The sequence below is a fragment of the Oncorhynchus mykiss genome, chromosome 17, assembly GCF_013265735.2.
Source record: "Oncorhynchus mykiss isolate Arlee chromosome 17, USDA_OmykA_1.1, whole genome shotgun sequence".
NCBI lineage: Eukaryota > Metazoa > Chordata > Actinopteri > Salmoniformes > Salmonidae > Oncorhynchus > Oncorhynchus mykiss.
Window position 1 is genome coordinate 54,027,452 of NC_048581.1, and position 16,848 is coordinate 54,044,299.

Sequence of the window (16,848 nt, forward strand, 5' to 3'; positions counted from 1 at the left end):
GGCAGTCATCAATGACCTTGGACCACAGAAGGTATTTGCACTGGTGACAGACAATGCTGCGAACATGAACGCTGCTTGGTCTAAAGTGGAGGAGTCCTACCCTCACATCACACCCATTGGCTGTGCTGCTCATGCATGGAATCTGCTCTTCAAGGACATCATGCCACTGAAAACAATAGATACACTCTACAAGAGAGCCAAGGAAATGGTTAGGTATGTGAAGGGTCATCACATTATAGCAGCAATCTACCTCACCAAGCAAAGTGAGAAGAATAAGAGCACCACTGAAGCTGCCCAGCAACAGCCGTTGGGGTGGTCTTCATGTTTGACAGTCTCCTGGAGGGGAAGGAGTCTCTCCAAGAAATGGCCATATCACAGTCTGCCAATACGGACAGCCCCATCAAGAGGATCCTCCTGGATGATGTATTTTTGGAGAGAGTGGTAAGCAGCCGGAAACTCCTGAAACCTATAGCAGTGTCCATTGCACAGATCGAGGGGGACAATGCCATCCTGTCTGATGTTCAGACTCCGCTTGCAGATGTAAGATAAGAAATTTGTACTGCCCTGCCCACTTCGCTGTTACTCCAAGCAGAGGAAACATGTTAATCACTATTATTGCACGCAGAGTGAGTCCATGCAACTTATGTGATGTGATTTGTTAAGCATATTTCTACTCCTGAACTTATTTAGGCTTGCCATAACAAAGGGGTTTAATACTTATTGACTCAAGATATTTCAGTTTTTCTTTTTAAATTAATGTATATTTATTTTTTAAGATAATTCCACTTTGACATTATGGGGTATTGTGTGTAGATCAGTGACACAACATCTCAATCTAATCCATTTTAAATCCAGGCTGTAACAAAATTTGGAAAAAGTAAAGGGGTGTGAATACTTTCCGAAGGCACTGTGTCCCTGTCTCTTCTGAATCTATGGGTGGAAATCTCCTAGGTGAATGCTCATACTTTTACAGATCTGTCATCTGTCTATCTGTCATCTACCAGTGTTTGGTAGGTAGGTCTGTCCTCGAAGAGAGGAGCAGAAACACCAAGTTACACTACAGACACTCTCTACACTACATCCTCTCCTCTCCCCCCCCCCCCCCCCCCCACCACAACACCTACCCCAACCCCAGATAGCTCGCTTTGCTCTCTCCTCTCCTCACTTCAGATATCTGGTCTCTGCTCTCCCCACCCTCCGGGCAACCTCTGCACTCTGCTATCTCTCTCTCTCTCTCTCTCTCTCTCTCTCTCTCTCTCTCTCTCTCTCTCTCTCTCTCTCTCTCTCTCTCTCTCTCTCTCTCTCTCTCTCTCTCTCTCTCTCTCTCTCTCTCTCTCTCTCTCTCTCTCTCTCTCTCTCTCTCTCTCTCTCTCTCTCTCTCTCTCTCTCTCTCTCTCTCTCTCTCTCTCTCTCTCTCTCTCTCTCTCTCTCTCTCTCTCTCTCTCTCTCTCTCTCTCTCTCTCTCTCTCTCTCTCTCTCTCTCTCTCTCTCTCTCTCTCTCTCTCTCTCTCTCTCTCTCTCTCTCTCTCTCTCTCTCTCTCTCTCTCTCTCTCTCTCTCTCTCTCTGCTTTCTGTCTTTGTGCCATCTACATCAGTGACAGTACAACAGTATGAGGAGAAAGCTGCTAACACCATCTTGTGGAGTAGAACTTGTTCACTTTGCTTTTTAAATGTGTATGGTCATATTTGCTCCGGTAAGTTGTTGTTTCTTTCATATTTGGACTGTGGCTAATTGATTTTCATTAGTAAGTACATTCCTGGTTAAACAATATAATAGAGCATTACAATTATCCAGTTATGAAGTATGGATGTGCTCTATGGTAGGCTAATGATAAATCTGTTTTTTAAATCGTTTTTTTCATATCCAATTTAGTTTGTAAGGAATAATATTTATGTTTAGTGGGAATGTTATCAAATGTTTTTTCCAGTGGAGTCTTTTGGTGTGTGTGTGTGTGTGTGGCATGTACAGTATTCCAACAGGTTGAGTCACTCTGCCCACCCTCTAACCCACAGTAGGCGATCCTCTGTTTGCAGTCAGCCCATTTCTAAATTATTCAGTTGTTTTTATAATGCTGTTTTCAAGGAAATCAATCCCAAACCTTGATCATCAGTCTGCTTAATAGATATGGTGCCAAGATTAGGGGCTCGATTAAATACGCAGTGCTGAAGTTCAGTGTTATAGCACAATTAAAATTGAAAGGTAATTTTCGATTGAGCCAACAAAACCAGTATTTTCCGTAAATGCAGTTTCTGCTAACATTGCATTTAAATGTCTATCACTCTACAATGCATATCTTCAGTGCTACGGATTAAATTGAGGCCAGCTTTCATCTATCACCTCTCTCTCTAATGTCATTAATGATCAGAATAATTTAGAAAGCATCCTTATCCATTTGAATATTAATGAGTGAATGACCAAGGGGTTTGCAGACAACAGACAGATCAATCCTTCCATAGATCCATCCAATCACTGACTTTTAATTATAGCCACACATACTTAATTAGATGGGGTCTCCTGGCTGTATGTTATCCCTTTAAGGAACTCTCTCTGTCTATGTCTATGTCTCTGTCCCGCTCTCTCTCTCTGTCTCTGTTTCTGTCTTGCTCTCTCTCTCTCTCTCTGTCTCTGTCTCTATCCCTGTCACTGCCAATCTCTCTATTTCTAAAAGAAAAACAAACCCACACAAAGAAACACAACAAACATTTCATCAGAGAGATGAGTTGTGTCGTCTTTCTAAATTATGGTAAAGGCTAAAGATTATGGATAATTACTTGCTGTGTGTGTCCATGCACGGGCGTGGGAGTGCTAGGTCTTGATTAGAATTGACCAATGCTTCAGTCCTTTCACAGGAATCAAAGGTAGATAACTGAAAGAGATTAGTGCCAGTAGCCTACAGTATCTGACTGCCTGCCATGCCCTCGGACGGTTCCTGATGAAATATGTATAACATGCTGACATCAGTCTCCCGGCCACTGACAGAAATTATAGACACATGATCCCTTTGAAAGATGTGCATGCCTCATAGACGTCCAATAGATGTATACGGAGATACAACATGCATTCACCTGTTTGCATTCAGCTCTGACAAACGCAGAGTGACTGTTGCTTCATAAACCTAAGTGATACTGGAAAGAGCAGGTTTTCTTTTCTTTAGGGATCGATCAACAGCTCCAAGTTGGCAAAAGCTAAAGACAACCAACTGTATAACACCATATACTGTATCCATACCATATACCATGTTACACATGAAAAATTCCCTAATTACTTTCACAGAGTCAGCCTTTGTCAGGATGTTGATGGTCCTCTGTGGCCCATTAATTCCAGCTGCTAGTCTAGCAGCTCTGTAGAGGGCCAGACAGGAGAGGTGTGACTAGGAGCAACTATGGGGGCATTCCAAATGGTACCCTATTCCCTATGTAGTGCACTACTTTTTTTTTTACCAGGCCCAGGGCTCTGGTCAAAAGCTGTTTACTATGTAGGGAATAGGATGCCATTTTGGGACACAGCCTATGTCTAGAATGCTCAATGGGTAGGAGTCTAATGAAGTATTTCATTTTTGTTTTCCCAGATTTTTGCCGTCTGTGCATTTGCAACATGTGGAGGGTACTCTGGTCACCTGCGGGTTAGAGTGGAATGTCTAGACAAGAGCCAGAGCAACCTCAGCATCACCGTAAACTTTGCCTATCCCTTCAGGTAACACATGCTGACATTTTCCATAGTCTGACTACTATACTTTTACCCATTTTATTGTGGTTCATGGTCAACTTTCTCCAAAACAGGAATTCAGCAGAATTTACATTGAAGTACACTACAGTCATGTGCAAACAGGAGCAGAAGGCTCATGCCATTATCACATGTACTTTCAGACTCATGGGTATGTCACATTGAGAGGCAAGTCACATTTACCTAGATTAACACGGTGACCACACTGCTCGTGTCACGTGCGCGAGCATTGCAAAATAAGATACGTTATTCAATCAGTGCACCCACACTGCTCGAGCTCGTCAACGAGCATCTGCGTACCCAGAACTTGGTTATATTTGCGACGCTTGTGTCATGCTGGTATAAAGGATTTTGGAGACAGGCGCAGGAATAGACAATAGGGGTTTTTAATACACCCAAAACAAACACGTATACAAAAACACTGGGCTGTACCCAAACAAAAGCGCGAGGGTAAACCTCATTGAATGAAACGGGACATTACCCATAATACACTATATACACTGCTAAAAAAAATAAAGGGAACACTTAAACAACACAATGCAACTCCAAGTCAATCACACTTCTGTGAAATCAAACTGTCCCCTTAGGAAGCAACACTGATTGACAATACATTTCACATGCTGTTGTGCAAATGGAATAGACAACAGGTGGAAATTATAGGCAATTAGCAAGACACCCCCAATGAAGGAGTGGTTCTGCAGGTGGGGACCACAGACCACTTCTCAGTTCCTATGCTTCCTGGCGGATGTTTTGGTAACTTTTAAATGCTGGCCGTGCTTTCACTCTAGTGGTAGCATGTGTCTGTCAGCGTAGTGTCCAGAGCATGGAGACGCTACCAGGAGACAGGCCAGTACATCAGGAGATGTGGAGGAGGCCGTAGGAGGGCAACATCCCAGCAGCAGGACCGCTACCTCTGCCTTTGTGCAAGGAGGAGCAGGAGGAGCACTGCCAGAGCCCTGCAAAATGACCTCCAGCAGGCCACAAATGTGCATGTGTCTGCTCAAACGGTCAGAAACAGACTCCATAAGGGTGGTATGAGGGCCCAACGTCCACAGGTGGGGGTTGTGCTTACAGCCCAACACCGTGCAGGACGTTTTTCATTTGCCAGAGAACACCAAGATTGGGAAATTCGCCACTGGCGCCCTGTGTTCTTCACAGATGAAAGCAGGTTCACACTGAGCACATGTGACAGACGTGACAGAGTCTGGAGATGCTGTGGGGAACGTTTTGCTGCCTTCAACATCCTCCAGCATGACCGGTTTGGCGGTGGGTCAGTCATGGTGTGGGGTGGCATTTCTTTGGGGGGCCGCACAGCCCTCCATGTGCTCGCCAGAGGTAGCCTGACTGCCATTAGGTACCGAGATGAGATCCTCAGACCCCTTGTGAGACCATATGCTGGTGCGGTTGGCCCTGGGTTCCTCCTAATGCAAGACAATGCTAGACCTCATGTGGCTGGAGTGTGTCAGCAGTTCCTGCAAGAGGAAGGCATTGATGCTATGGACTGGCCCGCCCGTTCCCCAGACCTGAATCCAATTGAGCACATCTGGGACATCATGTCTCACTCCATCCATCAACACCACGTTGCACCACAGACTGTCCAGGAGTTGGAGCATGCCCAGGCATTGTAGGGAGGTTATACAGGCAAATGGAGGCCACACACACTACTGAGCCTCATTTTGACTTGTTTTAAGGACATTACATCAAAGTTGGATCAGCCTGTAGTGTGGTTTTCAACTTTAATTTTGAGTGTGACTCCAAATCCAGACCTCCATGGGTTGATAAATTTGATTTCCATTGATCATTTTTGTGTGATTTTGTTGTCAGCACATTCAACTATGTAAAGAAAAAAGTATTTAATAAGAATATTTCATTCATTCAGATCTAGGATGTGTTTTTTGAACAGTGTATATATATATATATATATATATATATATATATATATAGCACTCAGCATAACAGCTGCACCAACGCATAGGTACTCGCACCAACGCATAGGTACTCGCACCAACGCATAGGTACTCGCATCACCAACGGACATGGGAACAATAACCGACAAAGACAGAGGGAACAAAGGACACATATATAATATACTAATCAGGGGAAATGGGAGCCAGGTGTGTGTAATCAGACAAGACTGTCCGGGGTTGATGATAATGAATCCCGTTCAGTGAAGCCTAGAAAGCAGGTGACATAGACCTCCGAAACTGGTGAACAGGATGAGCATCATAACCGGGGATCCGTGACAGCTTGACATGCTGCAAGTCCCGCCTCTCCCATCTCCTCATTGGTTTTTAGGAGCATATACCTACGTGGGTGTTTGAAAGATGAACTGAGGTCAACACACCAGTCCAGTTGGTAGTGGTAATCCACCTTAAAATTGGTTGCCAACCACCATGTCAAGTCCAAAGAAGAAGAAGATGTCTGAAGGAGGAGAGATTACTAGAAGCAAACTTTTACCCTTTTATGTGTGGATTAAATGTTCCGGGATATACTGTAGGCCTACTGTAGCCTACCCATACTGTGCATTTGAGGAAAAATAACGACCCAATGTTTATATCCCAAAGCAAAATAGCGTGCAACAGCAAGCTATCTAGCTAAATTGCCATTAATGTTTAATGTGTTTTGATCTGTCCCCAAATGAATATAGTTGGTTCAGAGTTTGCTTTGATATTTCAAAGCAAGAGCGCTTCCGGTCTAGGTATCATTGAATCTACGGTGCATGTGGGGATATAGCTTTGATGAGACAATGACAGTGTTGTCTGCCTGTGCATGTGTTTTGAAAAATAGTGTGGTGGCTGAGTTTTATTTTCCATCTATAAAAGATGGAAGAAAGATAACAGCATTGAGTTGATGAAATATGGAGCTGTCAGACAGACTGTGGTGTCAGAGTCTTTGTCTGATCCCCAGAAATGATTCATGTTTCCACATTCAGTATCTCATGTGTATCTATCTACAGTACCTGCTCCCTTGAAAACCCTTAACCTTTTCAACTCCTGGGGCCTCATTTATCAACCGTGCATACATTTCTTAATGAATGATGGCGTATGTGGAGATTCTAGGATTTCTGTAACAAATGATTGGGATTTATCAAACTGTCGCTCGCAACATTATATGCATGTTTTCATTGATAAATCAGAGCCATAGTATATTTGTGTGCTTATGAACAAGCGCTAAAACCTCACCTTTTATGGTAACAAAACTTCCTCATTTGCTGTATGATTTGGTTGATGTTAGAATTGGGCCATGTCAGATTTAGGTCTTTATAATAAAAGTGTACATAGGCTATACATGCTGTTATGCAACCTCCTTACCAATGGCAAATGCATCGTTTTTATCATTAGGCATACTCTTTAATGTTCATATTATCCAACTATTATCATAATTCCCGTGTGTCAAACACCTCCATTTGACCCAAAATAGCAATATAAGCATGTAATACAATTCTTCAACCACTTGAAGTTGTGCGTACGCATGGTACAGTACATGGAGATATGCACACTTCCTCGTCAAAACTGGCACATGCAAGGTTTAGTCTTTTTTGTGTGTGCAAGCACCTTTGATACAGCTGTACATACAGCTGAAGTCGGAAGTTTACATACACCTTAGCCAAATACATTTAAACTCTTTTTTTTTTTTTACAATTCCTGACATTTAATCCTAGTAGGTATTCCCTGTCTTAGGTCAGTTAGGATAACCACTTAATTTGAATAATGTGAAATGTCAGAATAATAGTATAGAGAATTATTTATTTCAGCTTTTATTTCTTTCATCACATTCCCAGTGGGTCAGAAGTTTACATACACTCAATTAGTATCTGGTAGCATTGCCTTTAAATTGTTTAACTTGGGTCAAATGTTTCAGGTATCCTTCCACAAGCTTCCCAAAATAAGTTGGGTGAATTTTGGCCCATTCCTTCTGACAGAGCTGGTGTATCTGAGTCATGTTTGTAGTCCTCCTTGCCCGCACACACTTTTTCAGTTCTGCCCACATATTTTCTATAGGATTGAGGTCAGGGCTTTGTGAAGGCCACTCCAATACCTTGACTTTGTTGTCCTTAAGCCATTTTGCCACAACTTTGGAAGTATGCTTGGGGTCATTATCCATTTGAAAGAGCCCATTTGCGACCAAGCTTTAACTTCCTGACTGATGTCTAGAGATGTCGCTTCAATATATCCACATAATAGATAGATGCCATCTGTTTTGTGAAGTGCACCAGTCCCTTGTGCAGCAAAGAACCCCCACACCATGATGCTGCCACCCCCGTGCTTTTCATTTGAGATGGTGTTCTTCAGCTTGCAAGCCTCCCACTTTTTCCAAATAAACATAATGATGGTCACTATGGCCAAACAGTTCTGTTTTTGTTTCAGTAGACCAGAGGACATTTCTCCAAAAAGTACGATCTTTGTCCACATGTGCAGTTGCAAACCGTAGTCTGGCTTTTTTATGGCGGTTTTGGAGCAGTGGCTTCTTCCTTGCTGAGCGGCCTTTCAGGTTATGTCGATATAGGACTCGTTTTACTGTGGCTATAGATACTTTTGTATCTGTTTCCTCCAGCATCTTCACGAGTTCCTTTGCTGTTGTTCTGGGATTGATTTGAACTTTTCGCACCAAAGTGCGTTCATCTCTAGGGGACAAAACGTGTATCCTTCCTGAGCGGTATGACGGCTGCGTGGTCCCATGGTGTTCATACTTGTGTACTATTGTTTGTACAGATGAACGTGGTACCTTGAGGTGTTTGGAAATTCCTCCCAAGGATGAACCAGACTTGCGGAGTTCTACAATTTAAATTCTGAGGTCTTGGCTGATTTCTTTTGATTTTCCCATGATGTCAAGGAAAGAGGCGCTGAGTTTGAAGGTAGACTTTGAAATACATCCACAGATACACCTCCAATTGACTCAAATGATGTCAATTAGCCTATCAGAAGCTTCTAAAGCCATGACATCATTTTCTGGAATTTTCCAAGCTGTTTAAATGCACAGTCAACTTAGTGTATGTAAACTTCTGACCAACTGGAATTGTGATACAGTGAATTATAAGTGAAATAATCTGTCTGTAAACAATTGTTGGAAAAAGTACTTGTGTCATGCACAATGTAGATGTACTAACCAACTTGTCCTAACCGACTCTGTTAACAAGAAATGTGTGGGGTGGTTGAAAAATGAGTTTCAATGACTCCAACCTAAGTGTATGTAACCTTCCGACTTCAACTGTATACCCCAATCTCCTTAGATGAGTATTCTTTCTCCCCCTCTTCCCCTTTCTCTTCTCCCTCCCTCCCCCCTCCCAAAGCCTGTCAGATCAGGTCAGATGCCATTGCTAATGGAAGGATTTCCCCCCAATGTAGTAAAATCAATGTAGTAACATGTTTGCTGTTGTAATATCACAAACGGATGTGGCAGTTTCACTGCTATGCATTCATGCTTGAAAGGTTTAAATTGCCTACACTGTGATCAGAGCCTTGCGTTACTCAATAAAGGTCTCTGTGACCATGTCCTTGTTCCTGTCATCTGATAGGTTACAGCAGGTCCATTTCAAGCCCACATTGTGTGAGGGTAACAGACAGGAGACCATCTTCATGGTAGGCGACTACTCCTCCTCAGCTCAGTTCTTCGTGACCGTGGCAGTTGTTGCCTTCCTCTACTCCCTGCTGGCCACCGTGGTGTACATCTACTACCAGAACAAGTACCGCGAGGGTAACAGAGGACCACTGGTGGTGAGTTGATTTACTTACCAAGAGCTGCCTTTGATTCATTCATGCCATGGGATTTGTATAATTTGCATGTGTATTAATTGAGATACAATAAATTGAATAATTTACAGGACTGTAGTTTAGCATATAAAGAAATGTGATTCAAGATTATTACCTATAAAAGGCGTGGTACATTATTGCATTCTTTAAATAGCAGTTACAGGACAGGAGAAAAAGGGCTGTGTGACATAGATTTAATCACAGACACATAAAAAGTGGAATGTATACGGAGGGTACGGGGCAACAGAAGACGAACAGCAGAGGGGCTAATGATCTTGGAGATGGGGAAAGGGCCGATAAAGCGGGGAGAAAGTTTGAGGGACTCCACGAGTGGACAGCCATACCCTCTGCCCGAGACTATACCGGGGAGCCGGGGTCCGGTATAGCCTGTCATCAATACCTGGACATGGTCTTGAGAAGAGACGACCGGGCTCTCTTCCAGATACAGCAGCAGTGGAGGACAAACATCTGGACCGAGGGTATGCCGACCTCTTCCTCTTGTTCTGGGAAGAACAGGGGCTGATACCCCAGGGAACACTCGAAAGGCGAGAGCCCAGTGGCAGAGCAGGGGAGGGTGCTGCGGGCGTATTCAACCCACACGAGTTGCTGGCTCCAGGTGGTGGGGTTGGCGGAGACAAGGCAGCGAAGAGTCACCGCCAGGTCTTGATTGGCTCGCTTCGACTGAGCCCGAAGGATAGACTGGCTAACGACCCGAACCGGGACGAGAACTGAGGACCCCGGTCGGAGACCATGTGCACTGGGAGTCCATGGATCCGGAAGACATGCTGCACCATGAGCTGGGCCATCTCTTTGGCAGAGGGTAGCTTGGGAGAGGAATGAAGTGAGTGGCTTTGGAAAACCGATCCACTACTGTCAGGATGGCGGTGTTGCCATCAAACGGGGGAAGACCCGCAACGAAGTCCAGTGATATGTGAGACCAGGGACTGTGAGGGACATGCAGTGGTTGAAGGAGACCAGCCAGAGCTTGCAGAGGAGTCTTGTTCTGTGCACAGACCATGCAGGCAGCGATGAACGCGGAGACATCCAGGACTATGGTAGGCCACCAAAAGCGTTGTCGCACAAAGGCCAGCGTGCGACGGGAGCAGACAGCGTCAGGTACAAACATCCAGTTATCTGTGCCCCCCCCCGGGATTCGTCTGGGAACGCTGTGCCTCACGGATCTGCTTCCCTATTATTTCCCAGCTAAGTGCCGTCGTCAGACAGGAGGTAGGAAGGATGGTCTTGGGGTCCGAGAGTGTAGCCACAGGGCTATAGCGGTGTGACAGCACATCCGGCTTGATATTCTTGGATCCTGGTCGGTGTTAAACCGGGTGAAAAGCAGGGCCCACCTAGCTTGCCTGGAATTGAGACGCTTGGCGGTGCAGAGATATTCCAGGTTTTTGTGGTCCGTCCACACAATGAATGGATGTTCCACCCCATCCAACCAGCATCTCCACTTCTCCAATGCCATCTTCACCGCGAGAAGCTCATGATTCCACACATTGTAGTTCCTCTCCGTGGAATTGAGGTGATGAGAGAAGAAGGCGCAGGGATGAAACTTGAGGTCCAGGGCAGAACGCTGGGATAAGACAGCTCAAACTCCGACATCCGAAGCATGAGACTCCACCACGAACTGATGGGACGGGTCAGGATGAAACAATATGGAGCAGTGGTGAAGTGCTGCTTGAGGTCCCGGAACACCCGGTCAGAAGCTGGGTACCGTATACCCTGACCTTATACCCTGATGAAGGCAGCTTGTCTGTTAAAACGTTGGATATCAGGTTATTAAATTATTGCATCTGAGCTCCTAGAGTGTGAGCTCCTAGAGTGTTCTCCGTTTCTTTTTCAAGTGTTCTACTCTGCTAGCCAGCACCCCACCTAAACAGGTGTGCATTTCTTTCGCCTCCAGATTACCATGTGAACTGAACCTTGGGAGAAGTAAGTGCAGACAGGGGGAAGCCAGGGTCTCCGGACCAGAAGGAGAGTAAAGTCGTCCCCCGGGCGGTGTAGTGCCTGGAAGAAGGTCGATCCCGCAGTCATAGGGTCAGTGCGGAGGAAGTGAAGTGACCCGGACCTTACTGAAAACCTCCTGGAAGACCTGGTACTTCGCGAGAATGGCGGAGAGGTCTGGGGCAACTTCCAAGCCCACAGGAAGATGTCCTGGGGCAGGCTGTGCTGACTTCAGACAATGGCCGTGGCTCCAGTCCATAATGGCTCCAGCAGTCCAGTCTATGAGGGGATTGTGTCGCTTGAGCCAAGTTAGTCCCAATACCATGGGAACCTCAGGAAACTTAATCAGCATAAATTGAATTGCCTCACTGTGTTTGCCTGACAATGGTAGGTTGATGGGAGTGGTATTATGAGTGACCCGGCATATAGAGTGCCCGTCCAGCACTCTAACGTCCACCGGAATGGAGAAGGGCTGAGTGGGGATGCCCAGCTCGGATGCCAGGGTAGCATCCAAAAACTCTCATCTGCCCCAGAGTCGATGAGTACACGGAGAGATTTGGACTGGTTCCCCAACAGCAGGATGGCATGTAAAGGGTTGCGAGTTAAGGGAGAGGAAAAGTTCTCCTTATGGCCCACCAGAGTACTCGTCCCTTCTTGATGAGCCTGGGTTTTTAATGGGCAGGTTGCTACGAAATGTCCCGTAGCTCCGCCATTTAGACAGCTCTGTGTGTGGAGTCAGAGTAAGCACTCAGCCGGAGTAGATGAGTCGGCAGCCCTTGGTGCTTCCCAAGAGAACTCGGATGATGTCGGGTTCACTCAGACACATAGACTCTGGGGGTCTCCGGGATTCCTCAGAGGCGAGGTGGGAATCGAGGGTGAACGAGCGTGACAGGGCAGACTCCCTCTCCCTCCCACATTCTCAAAGCCGCCCATCAATCCGGATGGTCAATGCTATGAGGGAATCAAGGAATATGGGCAGCTCCAGGTCTGTGAGCACATCTTTGATCACCTCCGAATGTTTCCGGGTTCCAGGCACTCTCAGCCGCCAAAAATCCACTGCGTAGTCTGCCGCACTGTGGGAATCTTGACCTAGCTGGAGCAGTGTACGAGCAGCCTCTCTCCCGGACAATGGAGAATCAAACACCTTCCAAACTTCTGCCACGAACTCCTCCAGACTGAGGCAGATGGCGGACTGTTGCTACCACACCGCCATAGCCCAAGCATGTGCCTTCCCGGACATCAGCATTATGAGGTACACTATCCTCGAGCGGTCCGAGGGGAACGAAGAAGGCTGCAGCTCGAAAATGAGGGAGCACTGGGAGAGAAAAGTCTGGCAGTTTCCATAATCTCCTGCATAGCGCTCCAAAGGAGGTAAGCGGGGTTCTCGCGACACTAGTGTAGGCTGGGAGATTACTGGTGTGACCCGATGCCCAGTAGGGAATCCACGGAATTGCTCCAGCAATGTATTGAACGCCAGGGTATGGAGTCCCTCCATACGACATTGCAGTAACTCCTCGTTTCTTCCAATGTCCCCTTAAATCTAATTTATAACTTCACCCTATCCTCTTCCTCAACTCTCACAATCTCATTACATCTGATAATAACCTCCTCCATGTCTCCCTCCTAAACAGGACTTTGTAATGACTGTGCTTTTCGCCTTCATGTGGTTGGTGAGCTCCTGTGCCTGGGCCAAAGCTCTGTCTGATGTGAAGTCAGCCACAGATCCCACCCAGGTTCTCCTGCTCATCTCCGCCTGCAGACGCCCAGCCAACCGGTGTTCAGCTTCCCACCACCCATTCTGGTCTGAGCTCAACACGTCTGTGGTGAGTCATTGGATGCATCCCTAATGGCAACCTATTCTCTATATAGTGCCCTACTTTAGACCAGAGCTCTATGGGCCCTAGTCAGAAGTAGTGCACCTTATATGGTAGGGGTATTCAACTCTTACCCTATGAGGTCCAGAGCCTCCGGGTTTAGCTGTTCTACCTGTTAATGAATTGCACTCACCTGGTGTTCCAGGTCTAAATCAGTCCCTGATTTGAGGGGAACTATGATACAATGCACTGGAACTGGCTTCGAGGTCTAGAGTTGAGTTTGAGGGATATATGGAGTAGGGTCCATTTGGGACACAGCCCTTATACTCTATGTGAAACATGAATGCTGATCAACGTTAGCTCCATTGCCTTTTTTTTTAACTAGGTAGGCCAGTTGAGATCAAGTTCTCATTTACAACTGCGACCTGGCCAAGATAAAGCAAAGCAGTGTGACAAAAACAACAACATAGAGTTACACATTGGATTAACAAACGCACAGTCAATAACACAATAGAAAATCTGTATACAGTGTGTGCAAATTAAGTAAGGAGGTAAGGCAATAAATAGGCATAGTGGCGAAGTAATTACAATTTAGCAATTAACACTGGAGTGATAGATGTGTAGATAAGGATGTGCATTTATAAATACTGATATAAATACTGGTGTGAAAAAGAGCAGAAAAAAACAAAAAACAAATATGGGGATGAGGTAGGTAGTTGGTTGGATGGGCTATTTACATATGGGCTGTGTACAGCTGCAGCGATCGGTAAGCCGATGCTTGTAGTTAGTTAGGGAGATATAAGTCTCCAACTTCAGCGATTTTTTTCAATTCGTTCCACTCATTGGCAGCAGAGAACTGGAAGGAAAGGCGGCCGAAGTAGGTGTTGGCTTTGGGGATGAGCAGTGAAATATACTTGCTGCAGCGCATGCTACGGGTGGGTGTTGCTATGGTGACCAGTGAGCTGAGATAAGGTGGAGCTTTACCTAGCAAAGACTTATAGATGACCTGGAGCCAGTGGGTTTAGCAACAAATACGTAGCGAGGACCAGCCAACGAGAGCATACAGGTCGCAATGGTGGGTAGTATATGGGGCTTTGGTGACAAAACGGATGGCACAGTGATAGACTGCATCCAATTTGCTAAGTAGACTGTTGGAGGCTATTTTGTAAATGCCATCGCAAGAATCAACGCAGCAAGGGCAACATCATTGATACAGTATATACAGAGAAAAGAGTCGTCCTGAGAATTGAAACCTGTGGCACCCCATACGGACTGCCAGAGGTCCGGACAACAGGTCCTTCGATTTGACACACTGAATGCTATCTGAGAAGTAGTTAGTGAACAAGGTGAGGCAGTCATTAGAGAAGGCTGTTGAGTCTGCCGATAAGAATGTGGTGATTGACAGAGTCGAAAGCCTTGGCCAGGTCGATGAAGACGGCTGCACAGTACTGTTTTTTATCGATAGTAGTTATGATATCGTTAAGGACCTTGAGCGTGGCTGAGGTGCACCCGTGACCAGCTCGGAAACCGAATTGCATAGCAGAGAAGGTACGGTGGGATTCAAGATGGTCGATGATCTGTGTGTTCACTTGGCTTTCGAAGTCTTTAGAAAGGCAGGACAGGATAGATATAGGTCTGTAACAGTTTGGGTCTAGAGTGTCTCCCCCTTTGAAGAGGGGGATACCGCAGCCGCTTTCCAATCTTTACGAATCTCAGACGATACGAAAGAGGTGGATCATTTTAGGAAGAGATGGTCCAGATTGTCTAGCCCAGCTGATTTGTAAGGATCCAGATTCTGCAGCTCTTTCAGGACTTCAGGTCTTCAGTTCCGACAGGTGGTGTTTAACGGTTGTTGATTACGTTTTACATCATGTGTACACACCAACCAAAATTCTTAGCAACCTTTTGTTACATTTTCTGATTCTAAATCTGTCATTTTTACGTTTAGACCCAAACTAAACACCCTCTATCTATACCTCTATGCAGGCCTTTGGTTTTGTAAACTTTATCCTCTGGGCCGGCAACATCTGGTTTGTATTCAAAGAGACTGGCTGGTACAAGACTGGCCAGCGGTACCCGATGAGAAGCGCCTCTGAGAGACGGGCCAATGGGATGAGCCAACGACTCTGCAGCCAGAACAGTTTCGACCAATCAGGGGACAGCTTCTATCAACATCCATACAGGCAGGCTAGTTTTGACCTATCACGGGAGAGCTTTGGCCAACAGCACTACAGCCAAGGCAGCTTCAACCAATCAATGGGCAGCTTACGCTTGCCGCAGACTAGTCTAGGACAGCCAATCATCATCAGTCAGGGGGATGTCACCCCTAAAGGGCCTAATCCTATCATATTTGTCAATGATATTTAGATCACATTTCGTATACATTTTGCCCTCATCTACTTACCCTCACAAACTTGACTAGATCTGAAAATACTATTGTATATTGATTGATACCTGATCATAAGGTATAGGTCATAAGTCATGTAGATTTTCCGATGTGAAGTTTGCGAGGGCCAGGAGGTTGTAATTATCTAAGGGGGTGGAATATAAGAGGGAATAAGATGGTATAGTAAAAGGAGGTAAGGGATATTTAGCAAGTGAGTTATTGAGAGGAGATCGGAGTGAATTGGAGAATATATCAAAAATCGAAATGGAGTGAGAGAAGATTGTCTGTGTGAGTAGTGACTTTGCATTATATGTGGTGGCTGTCTTATGGAAGTGGTTTTCTTGGTGTGTTTAGTCTAGAACTTGGTGTGTTTTGTTTAGAACTTGGTGCACCGGTGCACAGGTGTTACCTGTGTTTCACTTGAGGTTCAATGATTCATGTTTTTACTTACAAATTGTTTTATGCTTCAGTAGGTTTGTGCTATTGAATTTAAAATTGCGGTGGGTACATTTGTTTGTGAACTGTATATTATATATACTCTAATTATACAATCTGATTCTTCAATTGATGCAGTGTGCTTGATTGGTGGTGGGTGGCTGTGCTGTGTGTTGATAGTGTTATGCGGTGATGCTCCACAGTCGTTCCACACATTTTGTATACTTGTTGTCATTTCTCAATGGTTTTAAAGTGATGTTGATATTTCACAGGGATCTTAATAATACTGATTTTGAAGATGCACAAATAAAAAATTACATTGGCATTATCCAAATGGTTTGTTTCTGTGTGAATACTGTACAAAACATTATGAAACTAAAGTCAAACCAGTCTGTCTGTCTCTATACAACAACCAACTACAAGGGCAGTTTATGAACACACCTATGGACTTAGATCTGACATTCTAATGATATGGACACTTACTGCTGAACTCTAACTCTGAGCCCTGACAAACATGTGGTTTCCATATGTTTGATACCATTCCATTTATTCCATTCCAGCCATTACAATGATCCTGTCCTCCTATAGCTCCTCCGACCAGCCTCCACTGCTCTGAGCCCTGACTTTCCAAATATATGAACACTTACAGCTCGACTGTAACTCTGTGCTCTGAATACACGGTCTATCACACAGGTGAAAGGTGCTCTGATATTCTGCTGTCCTATCACAGTGATCAGATCAGGTCTACCTGAGAGCTGTTACCATGGCAATGCAGGTATGGTACAATAG

At 45.2% G+C, this 16,848-nt stretch overlaps 1 protein-coding gene across 1 annotated transcript; it reads left to right on the plus strand.

Annotated features, from left to right (window-relative positions):
• The first annotated feature begins 1,572 nt into the window (after nucleotides 1–1,572).
• Nucleotides 1,573–16,386, plus strand: LOC110493211 (synaptoporin-like). Its single transcript, XM_036950132.1, has 5 exons — nucleotides 1,573–1,694; nucleotides 3,570–3,694; nucleotides 9,240–9,438; nucleotides 13,056–13,247; nucleotides 15,225–16,386. The coding sequence occupies exons 1-5, from the start codon at nucleotides 1,671–1,673 to the stop codon at nucleotides 15,603–15,605; spliced, it is 921 nt and encodes a 306-aa protein (XP_036806027.1). The 5' UTR covers nucleotides 1,573–1,670; the 3' UTR covers nucleotides 15,606–16,386.
• The last annotated feature ends 462 nt before the right edge of the window (nucleotides 16,387–16,848 follow it).